This window comes from Nerophis lumbriciformis, linkage group LG08 (genome assembly GCF_033978685.3).
Source record: "Nerophis lumbriciformis linkage group LG08, RoL_Nlum_v2.1, whole genome shotgun sequence".
Classification (NCBI taxonomy): domain Eukaryota; kingdom Metazoa; phylum Chordata; class Actinopteri; order Syngnathiformes; family Syngnathidae; genus Nerophis; species Nerophis lumbriciformis.
Genome location: NC_084555.2, coordinates 52,930,493 through 52,952,500, shown reverse-complemented (window position 1 = coordinate 52,952,500; position 22,008 = coordinate 52,930,493). Strand labels below are relative to the sequence as shown.

At 40.4% G+C, this 22,008-nt stretch overlaps 1 protein-coding gene across 2 annotated transcripts in view; it reads left to right on the top strand.

Annotated features, from left to right (window-relative positions):
* mta1 (metastasis associated 1) overlaps positions 1-22,008 on the top strand; it is a 191,144-nt gene that overhangs the window by 155,192 nt on the left and 13,944 nt on the right. For both annotated transcript variants that reach the window (XM_061969186.2, XM_061969184.2), the window contains exons 11-16: positions 9,492-9,550; positions 9,877-10,067; positions 19,246-19,397; positions 19,469-19,658; positions 19,724-19,816; positions 20,645-20,806. In XM_061969186.2, coding sequence (XP_061825170.2) covers positions 9,492-9,550; positions 9,877-10,067; positions 19,246-19,397; positions 19,469-19,658; positions 19,724-19,816; positions 20,645-20,806 — 847 coding nt within the window. The remainder of the gene's footprint in view (positions 1-9,491; positions 9,551-9,876; positions 10,068-19,245; positions 19,398-19,468; positions 19,659-19,723; positions 19,817-20,644; positions 20,807-22,008) is intronic.

Sequence of the window (22,008 nt, the reverse complement as noted above, 5' to 3'; positions counted from 1 at the left end):
CAAAATAGCCACCCTTTGCTCTGATTACTGCTTTGCACACTCTTGGCATTCTCTCGATAAGCTTAAAGAGGTAGTCACCTGAAATGGGTTTCCGACAGTTTTGAACCTCCATTCAAATGTACATAAGTATTCAGAACTTTTGCTCAATACTTTGTTGATGGACCCTTGGCAGCATGTACAGCAGGGGTGCTCATTACGTCGATCGCGAGCTACCAGTCGATCTCGGAGGGTGTGTCAGTCGATCGCCAGCCAGGCATTAAAAAAATAGTCCTAAAAATGAGCGATCATAAATCTTCACTATGACGTCACTTTCGTCACTTGATTGACATTCACGGCACCCGAGGGTCTTCTGAGATGACGCTGGCTGCTGCCAGCTCATTAAAATTACCGACTGGAAGGCGAGAGACACTTTATTTCAACAGACTTTGGCGCCGTACCTGTCGTCAAAACTCCAAAGACCGACTGCACAGTTGCACAGTTGCGCTAACAAAACAAGAGTCTCAGAAAGCTGGCGTGCACAAGCTAGCAAGCTACGGAGTTTGCCGACAATGTATTTCTTGTAAAGTGCATACAAAGGAGTACGGAAGCTGGACAAATAAGATGCCAAAAACCAACCACTTTCATGTGGTATTGGACAGAAAGGAGGACTTTTTTTCTCCTCCATTCGAAAATGCGGACGTTATCAGCACTACTGTCTGATTCCAATCAATGCAAAAGTCATCAAAATCAGGTAATACACCAACTTATATTCTTGTCTTCGTGAAAGAAAGGAATCTATATGTGTTAAACATGCCTGTATTATCTTTAAACACCTTAACTTGTTAACAATATTAACTATATGTGTTAAACATGCTTGCATTATCTTTAAACACCTTTAACTTATTAACTATATGTGTTAAACATGCTTGTATTATCATTAAACACCTTTAACTTGTTAACAATATTAACTATATGTATTAAACATGCTTGCATTATCTTTAAACACCTTTAACTTGTTAACAATATTAACTATATGTATTAAACATACTTGTATTATCATTAAACACCTTTAATTTATTAACAATATTAACTATATGTATTAAATATTCTTGTATTATCTTTAAACACCTTTAATTTATTAACAATATTAACTGTGTTAAACATGCTTGCATTATCATTAAACACCTTTAACTTATTAACAATATTAACTATATGTGTTAAACATGCTTGTATTATCATTAAACACCTTTAACTTGTTAACAATATTAACTATATGTATTAAACATGCTTGCATTATCTTTAAACATCTTTAACTTGTTAACAATATTAACTATATGTATTAAACATACTTGTATTATCATTAAACACCTTTAATTTATTAACAATATTAACTATATGTATTAAATATTCTTGTATTATCATTAAACACCTTTAATTTATTAACAATATTAACTATGTGTTAAACATGCTTGCATTATCATTAAACACCTTTAATTTATTAACAATATTAACTATATGTGTTAAACATGCTTGCATTATCATTAAACACCTTTAACTTATTAACAAAAACATATATTTCACAAATAAGTAAATATAAATGATATATATGAATGAGGTAGATCCCCACGACTTGATCAATTGAAAAGTAGCTCGCCTGCAGAAAAAGTGTGAGCACCCCTGATTTACAGCCTCAAGTATTTTTGAATACGATGCCACAAGCATGGCACACCTATCTTTGGGCAGTTTCGCTACGCCTCTTTACAGCATCTCTCAAGATCTATCAGATTGCATAGGAAGTGTTGGTTTTCATCCAGGATGTCTCTGTACATTGCTGCATTCATCTTAGTCTGGTCAGGTAGGTGATGGTCACTCTGTCAGAGTGACAGCATCCCTCTGTGGAGAGAAGAGAACCTTTCAGAAGGACAACCATCTCTGCAGCAATCCACTAATGAGGTCTGTTTGGCATAGTGGCCAGACAGAAGCAATTACTTAGTAAAATGTTTTCCAAAAGACACCTGAAAGACTCTCAGACCATGAGGAACAAAATTCTCTGGTCTGATGAGACAAAGTTTGTTTGGAGGAAACCAGGCACCGCTCATCACCAGGCCAAAACTATCCCTAGAGCAGGGGTGGGCAATTCCTTTTTACCGGGGGCCGCATGAGCGACCTGAGCACTGCTGGAGGGCCACACCGACAATATTTCAATTACATTTTGCTCAAATTATTTTTGATATACCGTAAGATAAATAATAATAATAATTAAAGCTGCAAGCAGCGATGGACGGGACCGACTTTGACGGCACATAAAATCCAAACCGGAGCAGTAATTAAAACTCTTTGGTCAACTTTTAATCAGAAGGGTTCAATCTCTCTCCTGTGCTAGTTTGAAGCCGACACGACAAACGCGCTCAGAGGAGATAATGTTTGAAAAAAGGTGACCGGTTTTTACAAAACTTTTGTTTTGAAGGGGGAATTGCAAACTTCCTGTTGATTTTTTTTTTTGCTGGGGGTTGTCAATTTATGAAATGTAGGTCTAAGTGAGACCTACATAGAGGTTTTTGTTTCTTCTACGACATTTCTACTGGAAGTTACAGGCAGTTTTGTCTGTGTTTTCTTCCTAGGGGGCGCTAGAGCGCAATTTTGAGTTTGGGGTTTGTTTTTTTAATTGATGGCAATTTTTGCCAGTTCTGATGTGTGTGTCAAATATGGTGAGTTTTGAAGCATGTTAAGGGGGTGAAATTACAGCTCAAAGAGGCGGCGGTATAATAATAATAATAATAATAATAATAAAGCTGCAAGCAGCGATGGACGGGACCGACTTTGACGGCACATAAAATCCAAACCGGAGCAGTAATTAAAACTCTTTGGTCAACTTTTAATCAGAAGGGTTCAATCTCTCTCCTGTGCTAGTTAGAAGCCGACACGACAAACGCGCTCAAAGGAGATACTGTTTGAAAAAAGGTGACCGGTTTTTACAAAACTTTTGTTTTGAAGGGGGAATTGCAAACTTCCTGTTGAATTTTTTTTTTTGCTGGGGGTTGTCAATTTATGAAATGTAGGTCTAAGTGAGACCTACATAGAGGTTTTTGTTTCTTCTACGACATTTCTACTGGAAGTTACAGGCAGTTTTGTCTGTGTTTTCTTCCTAGGGGGCGCTAGAGTGCAATTTTGAGTTTTGGGGTTTGTTTTTTTTATTAGATGGTAATTTTTGCCAGTTCTGATGTGTGTGTCAAATATGGTGAGTTTTGAAGCATGTTAAGGGGGTCAAATTACAGCTCAAAGAGGCGGCGGTATAATAATAATAAAGCTGCAAGCAGCGATGGACGGGACCGACTTTGACGGCACATAAAATCCAAACCGGAGCAGTAATTAAAACTCTTTGGTCAACTTTTAATCAGAAGGGTTCAATCTCTCTCCTGTGCTAGTTAGAAGCCGACACGACAAACGCGCTCAAAGGAGATACTGTTTGAAAAAAGGTGACCGGTTTTTACAAAACTTTTGTTTTGAAGGGGGAATTGCAAACTTCCTGTTGATTTTTTTTTTTTGCTGGGGGTTGTCAATTTATGAAATGTAGGTCTAAGTGAGACCTACATAGAGGTTTTTGTTTCTTCTACGACATTTCTACTGGAAGTTACAGGCAGTTTTGTCTGTGTTTTCTTCCTAGGGGGCGCTAGAGCGCAATTTTGAGTTTTGGGGTTTGTTTTTTTAATTGATGGCAATTTTTGCCAGCCCTGATGTGTGTGTCAAATATGGTGAGTTTTGAAGCATGTTAAGGGGGTGAAATTACAGCTCAAAGAGGCGGCGGTATAATAATAATAATAATAATAATAATAAAGCTGCAAGCAGCGATGGACGGGACCGACTTTGACGGCACATAAAATCCAAACCGGAGCAGTAATTAAAACTCTTTGGTCAACTTTTAATCAGAAGGGTTCAATCTCTCTCCTGTGCTAGTTAGAAGCCGACACGACAAACGCGCTCAAAGGAGATACTGTTTGAAAAAAGGTGACCGTTTTTTACAAAACTTTTGTTTTGAAGGGGGAATTGCAAACTTCCTATTGATTTTTTTTTTTTTGCTGGGGGTTGTCAATTTATGAAATGTAGGTCTAAGTGAGACCTACATAGAGGTTTTTGTTTCTTCTACGACATTTCTACTGGAAGTTACAGGCAGTTTTGTCTGTGTTTTCTTCCTAGGGGGCGCTAGAGCGCAATTTTGAGTTTTGGAGTTTGTTTTTTTAATTGATGGCAATTTTTGCCAGTTCTGATGTGTGTGTCAAATATGGTGAGTTTTGAAGCATGTTAAGGGGGTCAAATTACAGCTCAAAGAGGCGGCGGTATAATAATGATAATAATAATAAAGCTGCAAGCAGCGATGGACGGGACCGAATTTGACGGCACATAAAATCCAAACCGGAGCAATAATTAAAACTCTTTGGTCAACTTTTAATCAGAAGGGTTCAATCTCTCTCCTGTGTTAGTTTGAAGCCGACACGACAAACACGCTCAGAGGAGATAATGTTTGAAAAAAGGTGACCGGTTTTTACAAAACTTTTGTTTTGAAGGGGGAATTGCAAACTTCCTGTTGATTTTTTTTTTTTTTGCTGGGGGTTGTCAATTTATGAAATGTAGGTCTAAGTGAGACCTACATAGAGGTTTTTGTTTCTTCTACGACATTTCTACTGGAAGTTACAGGCAGTTTTGTCTGTGTTTTCTTCCTAGGGGGCGCTAGAGTGCAATTTTGAGTTTTGGGGTTTGTTTTTTTATTAGATGGCAATTTTTGCCAGTTCTGATGTGTGTGTCAAATATGGTGAGTTTTGAAGCATGTTAAGGGGGTCAAATTACAGCTCAAAGAGGCGGCGGTATAATAATAATAATAATAATAATAATAAAGCTGCAAGCAGCGATGGACGGGACCGACTTTGACGGCACATAAAATCCAAACCGGAGCAGTAATTAAAACTCTTTGGTCAACTTTTAATCAGAAGGGTTCAATCTCTGTCCTGTGCTAGTTTGAAGCCGACACGACAAACGCGCTCAGAGGAGATAATGTTTGAAAAAAGGTGACCGGTTTTTAGAAAACTTTTGTTTTGAAGGGGTAATTGCAAACTTCCTGTTGATTTTTTTTTTTTGCTGGGGGTTGTCAATTTATGAAATGTAGGTCTAAGTGAGACCTACATAGAGGTTTTTGTTTCTTCTACGACATTTCTACTGGAAGTTACAGGCAGTTTTGTCTGTGTTTTCTTCCTAGGGGGCGCTAGAGTGCAATTTTGAGTTTTGGGGTTTGTTTTTTTATTAGATGGCAATTTTTGCCAGTTCTGATGTGTGTGTCAAATATGGTGAGTTTTGAAGCATGTTAAGGGGGTCAAATTACAGCTCAAAGAGGCGGCGGTATAATAATAATAATAATAATAATAAAGCTGCAAGCAGCGATGGACGGGACCGACTTTGACGGCACATAAAATCCAAACCGGAGCAGTAATTAAAACTCTTTGGTCAACTTTTAATCAGAAGGGTTCAATCTCTGTCCTGTGCTAGTTTGAAGCCGACACGACAAACGCGCTCAGAGGAGATAATGTTTGAAAAAAGGTGACCGGTTTTTAGAAAACTTTTGTTTTGAAGGGGGAATTGCAAACTTCCTGTTGATTTTTTTTTTTTGCTGGGGGTTGTCAATTTATGAAATGTAGGTCTAAGTGAGACCTACATAGAGGTTTTTGTTTCTTCTACGACATTTCTACTGGAAGTTACAGGCAGTTTTGTCTGTGTTTTCTTCCTAGGGGGCGCTAGAGCGCAATTTTGAGTTTTGGGGTTTGTTTTTTTAATTGATGGCAATTTTTGCCAGTTCTGATGTGTGTGTCAAATATGGTGAGTTTTGAAGCATGTTAAGGGGGTCAAAGTTTTTTTTTTGCTTTGTGCTATGTATAAACCAAGGGTCTCAGACATGCAGCCCACACCTTAATATGAAAATTGAATGTTAGTGCGGCCCGCGGGTTTTCTATGAATGGCGCTTGACAGCGTCATACTTGTCAACCTTCCCGATTTTTCCGGCAGACTACGAATATCAGGGCAAGTATTCTCTCGAACGTGCCGTGATGGTACAGCATTTAGTGCCCACTACAACCAGCGTGCCGGACCAGCCACACGTTGTATGGGGCTTCTGCTTTCTCACGTAAGTGACAGCAAGGCATACTTGCTCAACAACCACACAGGTTACACTGACGGTGGCGGTATAAAAAACTTTAACACTCTTACTAATAATGCGCCACACTGTGAACCCACACCAAACAAGAATGACAAACACATTTCGGGAGAATATCTGCACCATAACACAACATAAACACAACAGAACAAATACCCAGAATCCCATGCAGCCCTAACTCTTCCGGGCTACATTATACACACCCGCTACCAAACCCCGCCCACCTCAACCGACGCACAGAGAGGGGGGGTTGATGTGTGAGTGAGCAGGGTTGGGGTGGGGGCGGGGTTTGGTGGTAGCAGGGGTGTATAATGTAGCCCGGAAGAGTCAGGGCTGCATGGGATTCTGGGTATTTGTTCTGTTGTGTTAAGGTGCAGATGTTCTCCCGAAATGTGTTTGTCATTCTTGTTTGGTTTTGGTTCAAAGTGTGGCGCATTATTAGTAAGAGTCTTAAAAGTTGTTTTATATGGCCACCGTCAGTGTGGCTGTTGAACAAGTATGCCTTGCTGTCACTTACGTGTGCAAGCAGAAGATGCATATAACAAGAGGCTGGGCTGGCACGCTTTTTATACAGATTGTAGAGGGCACTAAATGCTGTACCATCATGGCACGCCCTTGTTATTATTGTAAGGGTGAAAGTCGGAGAATATTAATCCCGGGAGTGTTCTGCGAGAAGCACTGAAATCCGGAAGTCTCCCGGGAAAATCGGGGGGGGGTCGGCAAGTATGCAGCTGAGCCGCATCAGAGTGATCAAAAAGCCGCATGCGGCTCCGGAGCCGCGGGTTGCCGACCCCTGACCTATGTGAACAAGTCATTACCTTTGGTTGTCTCTTTAATTGACTGCATGGCTGCCAGCTCCTCTGTGATTTGAAAGTCTGCAGTTATCCCACGTAAGAAGATGAGCAGCTGGGCGGTGTTACGTACATCGCAGCTCTCATCCAAAGCCAGCGAAAAACAGTCTGTTCTTCAGCTGAAGCTCCAAGTTTCCAGCGATGGTCTCAACCCGCCTCGTTACAGTGCGTCGGGAGAGTGACACGTTCTCAAATGCGCCCCTCTTCTCCGGGCATATCAGCCCAAAGGCCTCAAGCTGGCCGGACAGGGACGCACAAAGGGTCGGATGTGGCCCGCGGGCCGCTGAATGCCCAGGTCTGCCCTAGAGTGAAGTATGGTCGTGGCAGCATCATGCTGTGGGGATGTTTCTCAGTGGCAGGAACTGGGAGACTAGTCAAGATAGAGGGAAAGATGAATGCAGCAATGTATAGAGACATTAGGGAGGAAAACCAACGCTTTCCATCCAACCTGATTGAGCTTGAGTGGAGCTGCAAAGAGGAATGGTCCAAAGGTAGGTGTGCCAAGCTTGTGGCATCGTATTCAAAGACTTGATGCTGTAATTGGTGCATCAACAAAGTATTGAACAAATGCTGTGAATACTTATGTACATGTGTTTTTTTTTGTTTTTTGTTTTTTTTTGCAAAATTTTAAAAAACTACTTTTCACATTGTCGTCATGAGGTATTTTCTGTAGAATTCTGAGGAGAAAAATGAATTAATTCCATTTTGGAAAAGGGCTGTCACATTACACAATGTGGAAAAAGTGAAACACTGTGAATACTTTCCAGATGCACTGTATACTCCATTCAAGTAGAATACAGGTAAAAGCCAGTAAATTAGAATATTTTGAAAAACTTGATTTATTTCAGTAATTGCATTCAAAAGGTGTAACTTGTACATTATATTTATTCATTGCACACAGACTGATGCATTCAAATGTTTATTTCATTTAATTTTGATGATTTGAAGTGGCAACAAATGAAAATCCAAAATTCCGTGTGTCACAAAATTTGAATATTGTGTAAGGGTTAAATTTTGAAGACACCTGGTGCCACAAACTAATCAGCTGACTAACTCAAAATACCTGCAAAGGGCTTTAAATGGTCTCTCGGTCCAGTTCTGAAGCCTACACAAACATGGGGAAGACTTCAGATTTGACAGCTGTCCAAAAGGCAACCATCGACACATTGCACAAGGAGGGAAAGACACAAAAGGTTATTGCTGAAGAGGCTGGCTGTTCTCAGAGCTCTGTGTCCAAACACATTAATGGAGAGGCAAAGGGAAGGAAAAACTGTGGTCAGAAAAAGTGTACAAGCGATAAGGATCACCGCGCCCTGGTCAAGATTGTGAAAAAAAAACCATTCAAAAATGTGGGGGAGATTCAGAAGGAGTGGACAGCTGCTGGAGTCAGTGCTTCAAGATCCACCACCAAGAGACGCTTGAAAGACATGGGTTTCAACTGCCGCATACCTCGTGTCAAGCCACTGTTGACCAAGAAACAGCGCGAAAAGCGTCTCACCTGGGCTAAGGAAAAAAAGAGCTGGACTGCTGCTGAGTGGTCCAAAGTCATGTTTTCTGACGAAAGCAAATTTTGCATTTCCTTTGGAAATCGAGGTCCCAGAGTCTGGAGGAAGACAGGAGAGGCACAGGATCCACGTTGCCTGAAGTCTAGTGTAAAGTTTCCACCGTCAGTGATGGTTTGGGGTGCCATGTCATCTGCTGGTGTCGGTCCACTCTGTTTCCTGAGATCCAGGGTCAACGCAGCCGTCTACCAGCAAGTTTTAGAGCACTTCATGCTTCCTGCTGCTGACCTGCTCTATGGAGATGGAGATTTCAAGTTCCAACAGGACTTGGCGCCTGCACACAGCGCAAAATCTACCTGTGCCTGGTTTAGGGACCATGGTATTTCTGTTCTAAATTGGCCCGCCAACTCCCCTGACCTTAGCCCCATAGAAAATCTGTGGGGTATTGTGAAAAGGAAGATGCAGAATGCCAGACCCAAAAACGCAGAAGAGTTGAAGGCCACTATCAGAGCAACCTGGGCTCTCATAACACCTGAGCAGTGCCAGAAACTCATCGACTCCATGCCACGCCGCATTAACGCAGTAATTGAGGCAAAAGGAGCTCCAACCAAGTATTGAGTATTGTACATGCTCATATTTTTCATTTTCATACTTTTCAGTTGGCCAACATTTCTAAAAATCCTTTTTTTGTATTAGCCTTAAGTAATATTCTAATTTTGTGACACACGGAATTTTGGATTTTCATTTGTTGCCACTTCAAATCATCAAAATTAAATGAAATAAACATTTGAATGCATCAGTCTGTGTGCAATGAATAAATATAATGTACAAGTTACACCTTTTGAATGCAATTACTGAAATAAATCAAGTTTTTCAAAATATTCTAATTTACTGGCTTTTACCTGTATATGCCCATAAATACTTCCTGGAGCTAACGTCTCACTTCCTGTCTTTTTGCTTCAGAAACGATTAAAAGCAGCCGAAGCGGAAAGCAAGTTAAAGCAGGTCTACATTCCCAACTAGTGAGTATCTTCTTGTCACATGCTTCTTTAGCCAGCAAACATGTGGATAACAAATTGACAGAGCTATCTGCTGGTTGCTGCAAGTAATGTCATCACTGCGATGCTTCTTGTAGATGGCACAAAAAATGCAGTTTGATTCATATGAATGTTAGATTCCACGGCCGGCGACACATCTTTCGCCACCTTCTCTTGCACCTTGTTAGTAGTCATGACAACACCTGGTAGACAGACCTCCATGCAGCTGCTGTGTGCCACTAAAGCTGATCCATGTCCTTCTTGAGTCAACCTGTCCACAATGTCTGCTCTGCTCGGCTCCTGTCTTCTAGCAACAAGCCCAACCCCAACCAGCTGACTAACAATGCAAAGCCGCCGCTGGTAAACGGAGCCGCCATCGCCCCGCCCCCGGCCCCCACCCCCACACCTGCCCCTGCCCCCAGCGCCCCCAGCGCCCCCGCCCCTGGACCTCCAGGCCAAGTGCAGAATCCGCCACTGGCCAGGGCCTGTGAGAGCTGCTACTGTAAGTCCTTCACGTCTTTGGCTACTCTCCGGACAATTATATACATTCATATACTCTCTAAATCAGGGGTGTCAAACTCAAATACAGAGTGGGCCAAAATGTAAAACTGAACAAAGCCGCGGGCCAAGTTTGAACAAATTAACCTTTTAATAGGGACCCAAACAAGTTTTGCATTGAATATTGAACAAGCAAGGCTTATATAACTTAATAGTGACATGCAAAATCGAGTTTCAAATAATAATAATAATAATTAAAAAATATCAATGGCATATCAAATACAATTTAAATTAAAGCTGCAAGCAGCATTGGTCGGGCCCGCGTATTTGGCAGGTGCTAGTCCTAAGTGTCCCAATACTTTTGTCTACTTTTAGTCTGAAGTGTCCCAAGACTTTTGTCTAGTGTACCTACCTTGTCTGCATTGTGTGGGCACGTTGGTGCTTCCTGCTTTTAAGCAGCCATCGTAAAAAAACAGCAGCGCAGCAGCATCAGCGCAGCGGGTCTTTGAAGGGTCATAAAATCAAAACCGGAGCAGGTATTAAAACGCTGTTCTGTTATTTTATACACAAGGGTTTAATCTCTCTCCTGTGTTAGTTTGAAGCCGAAACGACAAACGCGCTCAGAGGAGATAGTTTTTGAAGGAAGGTGACCGGTTTTTACAAAAAATTTGTTTTGAAGGGGGAATAGCAAACTTCCTGTTGATTTTTGCTGGGGGTTGTCAATTTATGTAATGTAGGTCTAAGTGAGACCTACATAGAGGTTTTTGTTTCATGTCTCTCCGACCTTCCCAGGGAGAGTTAGTCAGTTTTGTCAGTTTTTTCATCCGAGGAGCAGTTTTTTGTGCGTTTCATTAAAAAATTGCGCTAGAGCACAATTTTGAGATTTGGGGTTAGGTTTTTTTATTAGATCGCAATTTTTGCCAGTCCTGATGTGTGTGTTCAGTTCGGTGAGTTTTGAAGCATGTTAAGGCGGTCAAATTACAGCTCAAAGAGGCAAAAGTGACTGATTTTTGGTACTTTTTTGTCTTAAAGGGGGAATCGCCAACTTCCTGTTGATTTTTGCCCGAGAATGTACCATTAATGAAATCTAGGTCTAAGTCAGACCTACATAGAGGTTTTTGTTTTATGTCTCTCCGACCTTCCTAGTGGGAGTTACAGGCAGTCTAGTTTTTTTTTTCCTAGGGGGCGCTAGAGCGCAATTTTGATTTTTGGGGTTTGTTTTTTTTTATCAAACGGCAATTTTCGCCAGCCCTGATGTGTGCGTCAAATATGGTGAGTTTTGAAGCATGTTAAGTGGGTCAAATTACAGCTCAAAGAGGCGGCCGGTATAATAATAATAAAGAATCAACATTAACTTTTTCCACAGGCTAATAAATTAGAAAATAAAATAGCAATGAATAAACCAACCATTCAGGACTTTAAACTGCTCAGTTTGCAACACACTGACCTAATCTGATGTGCCCAAGCCAGATACCTGCCATCTTTTCTTGGATGCTAGTTCATTAATGTCGGGGCTCAGGCTTTGAGCTGAGGCAACCTTCATTATCGAACAAAGGTGTTCATCAGTCATTATATCTTGTAGTCCACCCGGACCACCACAGTCTTGGGGGCGTGCCTTAAAGGCACTGCCTTTTAACGTCCTCTACGAGCTGACGTCACATCCGCTTTTCATCCATTTTAACAACGTGCCGGCGCAGTCATAAGATATGTGCGGCTTCTGTACACGCACACACGTGAAGCCGCACATATTATGTATTATATTATATTATATATATGTATTATATTTGATATCGCCTCAAGGGCCAAATGAAATTACACGGGCCAGAGTTTGACACCCATGCTCTAAATAGTAATTAAATACCTTGTTAATGCAGTAGTTGCTGTCTTAAAGGGGTCATAGGATTTATTTTTTTTAAATGTAAAACAGTCCCTTGTGGTCTCCATAACGTGATGATGGTTCTTTGGTCCAAATGTTGCATAGATTACGTTCTAAAGACCATCTTCAAGCCGCTTTCTGACCGTCTCTTCAACTTGCGCGGTTTTGTGGCGTTGTCTTAATTACGTGCCGAAGTCCTCCTCCCTATTGTTCTTCTAACAGACATTTCCGCCATGTTTGAGCAAGGGTAATATATCATAGACATGTTATAAGTAGACGCAGCATTGGCTGCTGTGACGCGAGAAATTGGGCCGCCATCTTGAAGTGGTGACGAGGAGCCGGCGAGCAGCCTAAACTGACAGTTGGCAGGTAGAAAACAAAGATGCTAAACTGACAGTTGACAGGTAGAAAACAAAGATGCTAAACTGACAGTTGACAGGTAGAAAACAAAGATGCTAAACTGACAGTTGACAGGTAGAAAACAAAGATGCTAAACTGACAGTTGACGGGTAGAAAACAAAGATGCTAAACTGACAGTTGACAGGTAGAAAACAAAGATGCTAAACTGACAGTTGACAGGTAGAAAACAAAGATGCTAAACTGACAGTTGACGGGTAGAAAACAAAGATGCTAAACTGACAGTTGACAGGTAGAAAACAAAGATGCTAAACTGACAGTTGACAGGTAGAAAACAAAGATGCTAAACTGACAGTTGACAGGTAGAAAGCAAAGATGCTAAACTGACAGTTGACGGGTAGAAAACAAAGATACTAAACTGGCAGTTGACAGGTAGAAAACAAAGATGCTAAACTGACAGTTGACAGGTAGAAAACAAAGATGCTAAACTGACAGTTGACAGGTAGAAAACAAAGATGCTAAACTGACAGTTGACAGGTAGAAAACAAAGATACTAAACTGACAGTTGACGGGTAGAAAACAAAGATGCTAAACTGACAGTTGACAGGTAGAAAACAAAGATGCTAAACTGACAGTTGACAGGTAGAAAACAAAGATGCTAAACTGACAGCTGACAGGTACAAAACAAAGATGCTAAACTGACAGTTGACAGGTAGAAAACAAAGATGCTAAACTGACAGTTGACAGGTAGAAAACAAAGATGCTAAACTGACAGTTGACAGGTAGAAAACAAAGATGCTAAACTGACAGTTGACAGGTAGAAAACAAAGATGCTAAACTGACAGTTGACAGGTAGAAAACAAAGATGCTAAACTGACAGTTGACAGGTAGAAAACAAAGATGCTAAACTGACAGTTGACAGGTAGAAAACAAAGATGCTAAACTGACAGTTGACAGGTAGAAAACAAAGATGCTAAACTGACAGTTGACAGGTAGAAAACAAAGATGCTAAACTGACAGTTGACAGGTAGAAAACAAAGATGCTAAACTGACAGTTGACAGGTAGAAAACAAAGATGCTAAACTGACAGTTGACAGGTAGAAAACAAAGATGCTAAACTGACAGTTGACAGGTAGAAAACAAAGATGCTAAACTGACAGTTGACAGGTAGAAAACAAAGATGCTAAACTGACAGTTGACAGGTAGAAAACAAAGATGCTAAACTGACAGTTGACAGGTAGAAAACAAAGATGCTAAACTGACAGTTGACAGGTAGAAAACAAAGATGCTAAACTGACAGTTGACAGGTAGAAAACAAAGATGCTAAACTGACAGTTGACAGGTAGAAAACAAAGATGCTAAACTGACAGTTGACAGGTAGAAAACAAATATGCTAAACTGGGAGTTGACAGGTAGAAAATAAAGATGCTAAACTGACAGTTGACGGGTAGAAAACAAAGATGCTAAACTGACAGTTGACAGGTAGAAAACAAAGATGCTAAACTGACAGCTGACAGGTACAAAACAAAGATGCTAAACTGACAGTTGACCGGTAGAAAACAAATATGCTAAACTGACAGTTGACAGGTAGAAAACAAAGATGCTAAACTGACAGCTGACAGGTACAAAACAAAGATGCTAAACTGACAGTTGACGGGTAGAAAACAAAGATACTAAACTGACAGTTGACAGGTAGAAAGCAAAGATGCTAAACTGACAGTTGACAGGTAGAAAACAAAGATGCTAAACTGACAGTTGACAGGTAGAAAACAAAGATGCTAAACTGACAGTTGACAGGTAGAAAACAAAGATGCTAAACTGACAGTTGACAGGTAGAAAACAAATATGCTAAACTGAGAGTTGACAGGTAGAAAACAAAGATGCTAAACTGACAGTTGACGGGTAGAAAACAAAGATGCTAAACTGACAGTTGACAGGTAGAAAACAAAGATGCTAAACTGACAGCTGACAGGTACAAAACAAAGATGCTAAACTGACAGTTGACCGGTAGAAAACAAATATGCTAAACTGACAGTTGACAGGTAGAAAACAAAGATGCTAAACTGACAGCTGACAGGTACAAAACAAAGATGCTAAACTGACAGTTGACGGGTAGAAAACAAAGATACTAAACTGACAGTTGACAGGTAGAAAGCAAAGATGCTAAACTGACAGTTGACAGGTAGAAAACAAAGATGCTAAACTGACAGTTGACAGGTAGAAAACAAAGATGCTAAACTGACAGTTGACAGGTAGAAAACAAAGATGCTAAACTGACAGTTGACAGGTAGAAAACAAAGATGGTGTTCAGCGTTTTCCTGCTCAAATGAGCGGACTGTTGAAAATAGGAATCGGGGGATTACTTTTCACAAGTAAGATTTAACATTAATGTACTATTGGCTGTATTTTGTGAAAAGAATATTAGCACAGAGTTGAGAAGGAGCAAAGGTCTTCAATAGTACTGAAATCCTAGCCGCTCGCCAACAAGAGTATGTCCATAATAGAATTGCTTGTCAATGAAATTAATTCCATTTAAAAATGTCATAAGTTGAAATAAATGATGAAGATAAAGATTGTAAAAGCCAACAGGGGTAAAAGTTAGGACCACAATCCAGATTGTGTAGGGGGGGGTGTAATATATGTTAGCTAACTAGACAATCAGATAGTGGCTATACAGTATTATACAAGTCTAAATTTAGTCTAGCTTCAAGTAACAATATTCAAATACTAACATTGTTGGGTAAGACAGAATTTGCTTTTATTCTGAATCCAGTGAAACAGATTGGTGGTTTTAGCTGATATAAAGACTTTCAGGTGTTTATATATGTTTATGTTGAAGTATTTGGCAGACGCTTTTATCCAAAGTGACATACATCAAAAATACATATAAAACAATCAGTGTAAACATGATCATTTAAGGGAAGAATGTAGTAGAAAATATCAATACAAAGTGTCAAGACAGAATAAACTCTCTGCTGCTGCAGCAACAGAGATACAGCCTGTAAGATATATAGATATCTAATGTATTCATACATTGTTTATGTAGCATGTATATATAACCTCATCATATTGTTTCTACAATTTAAAAATAGTTTTCCCCCCTTCTCTGGGATTATATTCCCAGTTTTGATCTCGGACGTCTGGTCACTTATAGCATATAAGAATATTCTATTACTGTTAAGCAAACTATGAATAATAAAACACGTGTCCTTTATCATAGCTACACGTATGACAAAAGAGCGCGTGAAAATCAGTGGTATTCAGTGAGGTAAGATGAATTAAATGCGCTGCCAAATGAATTGCACTGAGTGGAGCGGATCACCACTCCAAGATGGCGGCCCCACGTCTCGTCAGGGCCAGTAGGCAGTAGCGCTCCATGCTGCGTACCCTTAGAAGATGTCTATGTAATATATGCTAACAGCTAATTAGCGTGATCGAACTCTGATCATCGATAACGATCAGATAATCGCCCAGCCCTAGTTTATCCTAAACATTCTTGCCAGTTCATTTTAATAATAATAATAATAATAATAATAATAATGAATTACATTTGTAACGCACTTTACATTTGTTAAAATCTCAAAGTGCTACAAAGTATATCATACCTGCCAACTACTCCGGTTTTCCCGTAATTAGGACGGTTTTCATCAACCTATTCCGGGTTACGGTTGCAGTGATAAAAAATACGGTTTTTCATTAATTAAATTTTTTTTATTTTTTTTAAGTTTTATTCACGAAATCGCGTAACAACAATGACAATCGATACTGCTTCCCGTAACTTCCTATCGAGCCATTCCGAATGCCATGCGCGAGGCTATTTATAGCACCGCTGCCAAGCACGAGGCACCTGTTGCCATTGTTTCCAAACGAGCGAACGATCATGGAATCAGCCGGAGAAAAATCGCAAACGAGTCTTAAACCGAAAAAAAAACTGCAGTCATTCCGTGAAGAATATTCAAAAGCCTATCCGGGAATAATTATCCGTTCCAAAAAGGGTGAAAACTACGCGAATTGCACCTTGTGCAGACAAGATTTTTCGATCGGACACGGAGGAATTAGCGATGTAAAAGACCACGTTGGGACAAAAAAACACAAGTCTAATGCCGTTGCTAGCGATACAAGTGGAAAACTTTCAACGTAAATTTGGATTTTAGCCACAAAAAGGTAATGACACCAATGTTATCTATTGGAATTGTTTAGTACTGTTATACTGTTAAAAGTGTTTATACTATTTATGCTTTCAAGTCCAAGTTGAAGAAATCTTGTTAAATGTTGACAGCATAACTACCAAAATACAGAAGTATGTCCTTAATATTTTTGCAGTGCTATTTCTGTTGAAAAGTTCAAATGATTACATTAGAGATGTGATGTGCCACTTTTCAAGTGTCTGATGGCTTCAATTAATTTGCATTAATTTGTCATATTTTGAATTCTTTTGAAAGGCTTACAAAAAAAACTACATTTGAATTGTAATTCCATGCTATTGACAGGACTATTAATTTTAATGAAGTTAGCTTACCATGTTTACAGTATGATAATTGTGATAGAAATGTGAATTTTAGGCACAGAATATTTTTTACAATTGAACAAGGCAGTAGATTATACAAGCTTGGACAGAAAGTTAATGACACCAATTTTTTTTTAAATGGAATTGTTTAGTACTGTTTTACCATTTGTTTACTGTAAAAAGTGTTTATACTTTCAATGAACAAATTGAAGTCTTGTGAAAGGTTGACAGGATAACTGGCATTAACTGTCAAAATAATGTCAAACTATTGAAGTTAGCTTACAGAATAAACATGTCAATCAACCCATATGATTTTTGCTGTAATATTTTTGTTTTGAAAAGTCACTGTGACTGATAGAAAAGTGATGGTTTTAGCAACATTTTAACCTGTCTGAATGCTAATAATCATTTTGCGTCGGGGGGCGAAGCCCTGAACCGTCCACCAGGACTTTGTCCTGGACCTACCGGGGCCTGCGGCCCTTGGACCCTGGCTACTAGGTTTTTCTGATTTCAAAAGTTGGCAGGTATGGTATATATAAAATAAAAATAAATAAAAAAATAGAAAGTTAGAATATATAATAGAAAATTAAAATATGAAAAACACTACATAAAACAAAAATGTATAAAAATAGAAATGAAAGCACTAAATAAAACAAATAGGCAAGCAGTTTATTTAAAAACAAGAAGGCAGAGAAATTAGATAAAAGCTGTGCTAAAAAGGTGGGTTTTTAGTCCCTTCTTAAAACGGTCGACCGACTGTGGTGCTCTAAAATGGTCGGGGAGAGCGTTCCAGAGTTCGGGTGCGGTCGAGCAGAAAGCCCGGCGGCTTTTACACGCTACAACATTTTTTGCCAAGTCTTTTTGTCTTGGACATAACACAATAATATCATAACCGTGGCCTTAATACCGTGATAATATCGTACCGTGAGATTTTGATAATGTCATCAATCACGACATATTTGGCTCAGTTTAAAAGTTTTTGAATGGACAAGTTTTCAGAAAAGGGGTTGGTAAATCAAGGTTACACTGTATTGACACATTGCAGTGCCTAGTGACGAGAATGTGCATGTCAAACTTACCGTATATTACCAAATAGTAGCCTGGGCGTTTATTTCACAAAATCGATTTTGGAGACAGGCGTTTAAAAGAAGCGGGCGGTTATTTGCACAAGGCTTTTATTTATTTTTGCACCAGGCCATTATTTGGTTACAATGGTTACTGTCCAGTATTTTTTTTTTCGTACACAAAACTTTAAATGTAAAATCTTTTGTAAACATACAGTACAAACAAAAAAACAAGAGATCAACATGAGGTAGGCTATCAAAAGACAGGAGATCAACAAGGCCTCAACATGACAGTAGTGCAACAATTGTCAAATAGAATACCAATACGTTGTGGTGAAGAAGGAGCTGAGCCGGAAGGCAAAGCTCTCGATTTACCGGTCGATCTACGTTCCCATCCTCACCTATGGTCATGAGCTTTGGGTTATGACCGAAAGGACAAGATCACGGGTACAAGCGGCCCAAATGAGTTTCCTCCGCCGGGTGGCGGGGCTCTCCCTTAGAGATAGGGTGAGAAGCTCTGCCATCCGGGGGGAGCTCAAAGTAAAGCCGCTGCTCCTCCACATGGAGAGGAACCAGATGAGGTGGTTCGGGCATCTGGTCAGGATGCCACCCGAACGCCTCCCTAGGGAGGTGTTTAGGGCACGTCCGACCGGTAGGAGGCCACGGGGAAGACCCAGGACACGTTGGGAAGATTATGTCTCCCGGCTGGCCTGGGAACGCCTCGGGGTCTCACAGGAAGAGCTGGACGAAGTGGCTGGGGAGAGGGAAGTCTGGACTTCCCTGCTTAGGCTGCTGCCCCCGCGACCCGACCTCGGATAAGCGGAAGAAGATGGATGGATGGATGGAATACCAATACTAAGAATAAATAAACTTTTTAAATAAAGCAGCCTACTGGGAAAAATACAATTATGGTACCAAGTACTCAAGTATAAAAGCCACCATCAAAACAGAACAATAATACTGTCACTTAAATAAAATAAAGGCTACAGTACTCCAAGTTTTAAATAAAGCAGCATACAGGAAAAATAAAAGTATGGTACCAAGTACTCTATAAAACCATCAAAACAATAATATTGCAGCAAACGCAACCCCAGTAGCATTTTAATCTAAATTATGCAAATAACAGCCCATGGGCGGCTATTTGGACATAGGCGGTTATTAGGAAGAGGCGCTTAATTCACAAAATGGTGTCAGACCCCGGGCGGCTATTAGGACATGGGCGGTTATTTGCCCAAGGGCGTTTATTTGGTAATATACGGTATTTATTTTTGCATATTTTTTCAGGTTAATGTGTGTTTTTTTTTAATATCTATTAGATATCATTTTTTTAAATTCTGCCTTAGATGTGTAAACTTTATGTGTGCATGTGCGTGTGTAGCCAGCAGTTCCTACCAGTGGTACTCATGGGGACCCCCCAACATGCAGTGTCGCCTGTGCGCCACCTGCTGGACATACTGGAAGAAGTACGGTGGGCTAAAGATGCCCACTCGGCTGGACGGGGAGAGACCCGGACCAAACCGCAGCAGCATGGTACCCTAAGACCTAAAGGAAACCCGTGTAAAACACAATAGGTCATAATTGGTGTTCATCTGTGTGGTTAGAGCCCCCATGGCGTGCCGCTGCGACACAGCGGCAGCCCCAAGTTCGCCGTGAAGACGCGACAGGCTTTCTTCCTGCAGACCACCACACTGACGCGGGTGGCGCGCCGCCTCTGCCAGGATATCATCAAGCCTCGCTACCTAGCCAGGCACCCCTACCTCCCCGTCAACTCGGCCGCCATCAAGGCCGAATGTGAGCAACTTTCATTCACGACATGTTTTCCGTCGCGTCGGAACTAAATTGCCACATTCCCACAGGTGCCCTGCGGTTGCCAGATAAAAACCCCAGCAAGCCACCGCCACTGAAACCAGCAGAACGCAAACCTCTGGAGTCTGTGGTTCGATATCTCGGTACGTTGGAGCTTCTCACCACAGCTGCTAACCCACCCTCCCCTTTAGGACCATACCTTTCATTTGTTTATTTATCTCCTTCATTGATGTGCATTTTTGATCAATAGACAATTAAACTCTAACAACAAAACACATAATAACACACCTATGCTTGAGAAGGAACAGGATGAAGGAAATCTTATATTTCCTGCCCCCTTCAACATAATAAGTACCATATTTTTCGGACTATAAGTCGCACTGGAGTATAAGTCGCACCGGCCGAAAATGCACAACAAAGAAGGCAAAAAACATATATAAGTCGCACTGGATGAAGTCCTTGGCTCAAATACTAGTGTGGCCTCAATAGCCCTGCTGTAGTGTGTAGCATGCTGGGAATAATCTGTACATGTGATGGAGGAATGCACAGTGCAGGGTTGAAATTGTACTGAATTTGCATGAAATCAGGTTGTTTTAACTAATAATCATGCTGCGAGATCTAGCATGTTGCATTCAATGTTTATTCCCATTAATTTCCCATTAATTCCCATGGAAAGTTTCCAACTTTGAATATTCCCGGAATTTTGCAACCCTAGTCATGACCAACTGTGACTTGATTTAAACAAAAAAAAACAAAAAAAATCAAAAGCATTAGTCAAAATGTCACAAAATGGTCCAAAAAGTGGAGGAAAAAAGAAATGTAGGTAATCCTTTGAAAGAGTGCAGGAAATTCTCAAACATTCCATTTCTGGGGGTGACATTTCTTTTGGAGCACTTAACACAACTGCCAACTTCCCCACTGCTTGTCGCTCAACATCTAACATGTTTTTTTTTTGTCCTTCGTGCTTCTAGAAGCACATCCCCGTCCGGTCAAAGTTGAGCCGCCGCCGCCCCCCCGCGGTGCTTCCATCTCCATGGGCAGTCTGACGCCCATTAAATCCAGCCCCATCCTCAACAACGGCTCCCCCACCATTCTGGGCAAACGCAGCTACGAGCAGCACAACGGACTGGATGGTGAGTTTGTTCAATCTGTGCCCGTTGGACACTCGAGACGCTTTTATTTACCTTTATTACTTAGACTTAGACAAACTGTAATGATCCACAATTGCAATTGTTCCACACAGTAGGTCAGTTACAAAGGATGGAAAGTGCATACTTGCCAATCCTCCCGGATTTTCCGGGAGACTCCCGAAATTCAGCGCCTCTCCCGAAAACCTCCCGGGACAAATTTTCTCCCGAAAAACTCCCGAAATTCAGGCGGACCTGAGTGACGTGTTGACAACACACAACAACAGTGTCTACCGTAAAGCAGTTGGTCTGCCGTAAACAGCAATGTTGTGACACTTTTAAACAGGACAATACTGCCATCTACTGTACATGCATATGTGACCCACCCATAATGTGTCACATTTTTGTGTTGATTTATTTATTTTATTTTGTGGTTTGAATTCGTTTTTGGAGCTGTCATTACACATTTATCAGTATTCACATTGGTCAGTAGGGGGCAGTAGGGCGTTTCTTCCCAATTGAATGCTATCACCTGCAGACCGGAAGTGTCTTGTCATTCTGATGAGCGCGACCAGTCTGTGAACAATTGAAACGTCCTGTGTGCTTTTTCCTCCTGTATAACAGGTTAGTTTTGGTGAATCAACTCACTGAATAATATCCATGTGATCTTTATAATTTTAAGTTTAAGTTTTTAAGTTGTGAGTTGTAGTTTGTAAATGAACACTGAAATTAAAGTATTTATTTTATTTATATATATATATATATATATATATATATATATATATATATATATATATATATAGCTAGAATTCACTGAAAGTCAAGTATTTCTTATATATATATATATATCTTAACCACGCCCCCCGCCCCACCCCCGAACACGCCCCCGCCCCACCTCCCGAAATCGGAGGTCTCAAGGTTGGCAAGTATGGGAAAGTGTAAGGCTGGAAAGGACAATACAGGTATAAAATAGACTAAAAATGTAACGTAGTACCAATATAAAATATAACATATATGTAATATTTACATAATATATGTACAGTATGTGATATATATACTGATATATTATATTTAGAGATGTCCGATAATGGCTTTTTTGCCGATATCCGATATTCCGATATTGTCCAACTCTTAATTACCGATACCGATATCAATCGATACCGATATATGCAGTCGTGGAATGAACACATTATTATGCCTAATTTTGT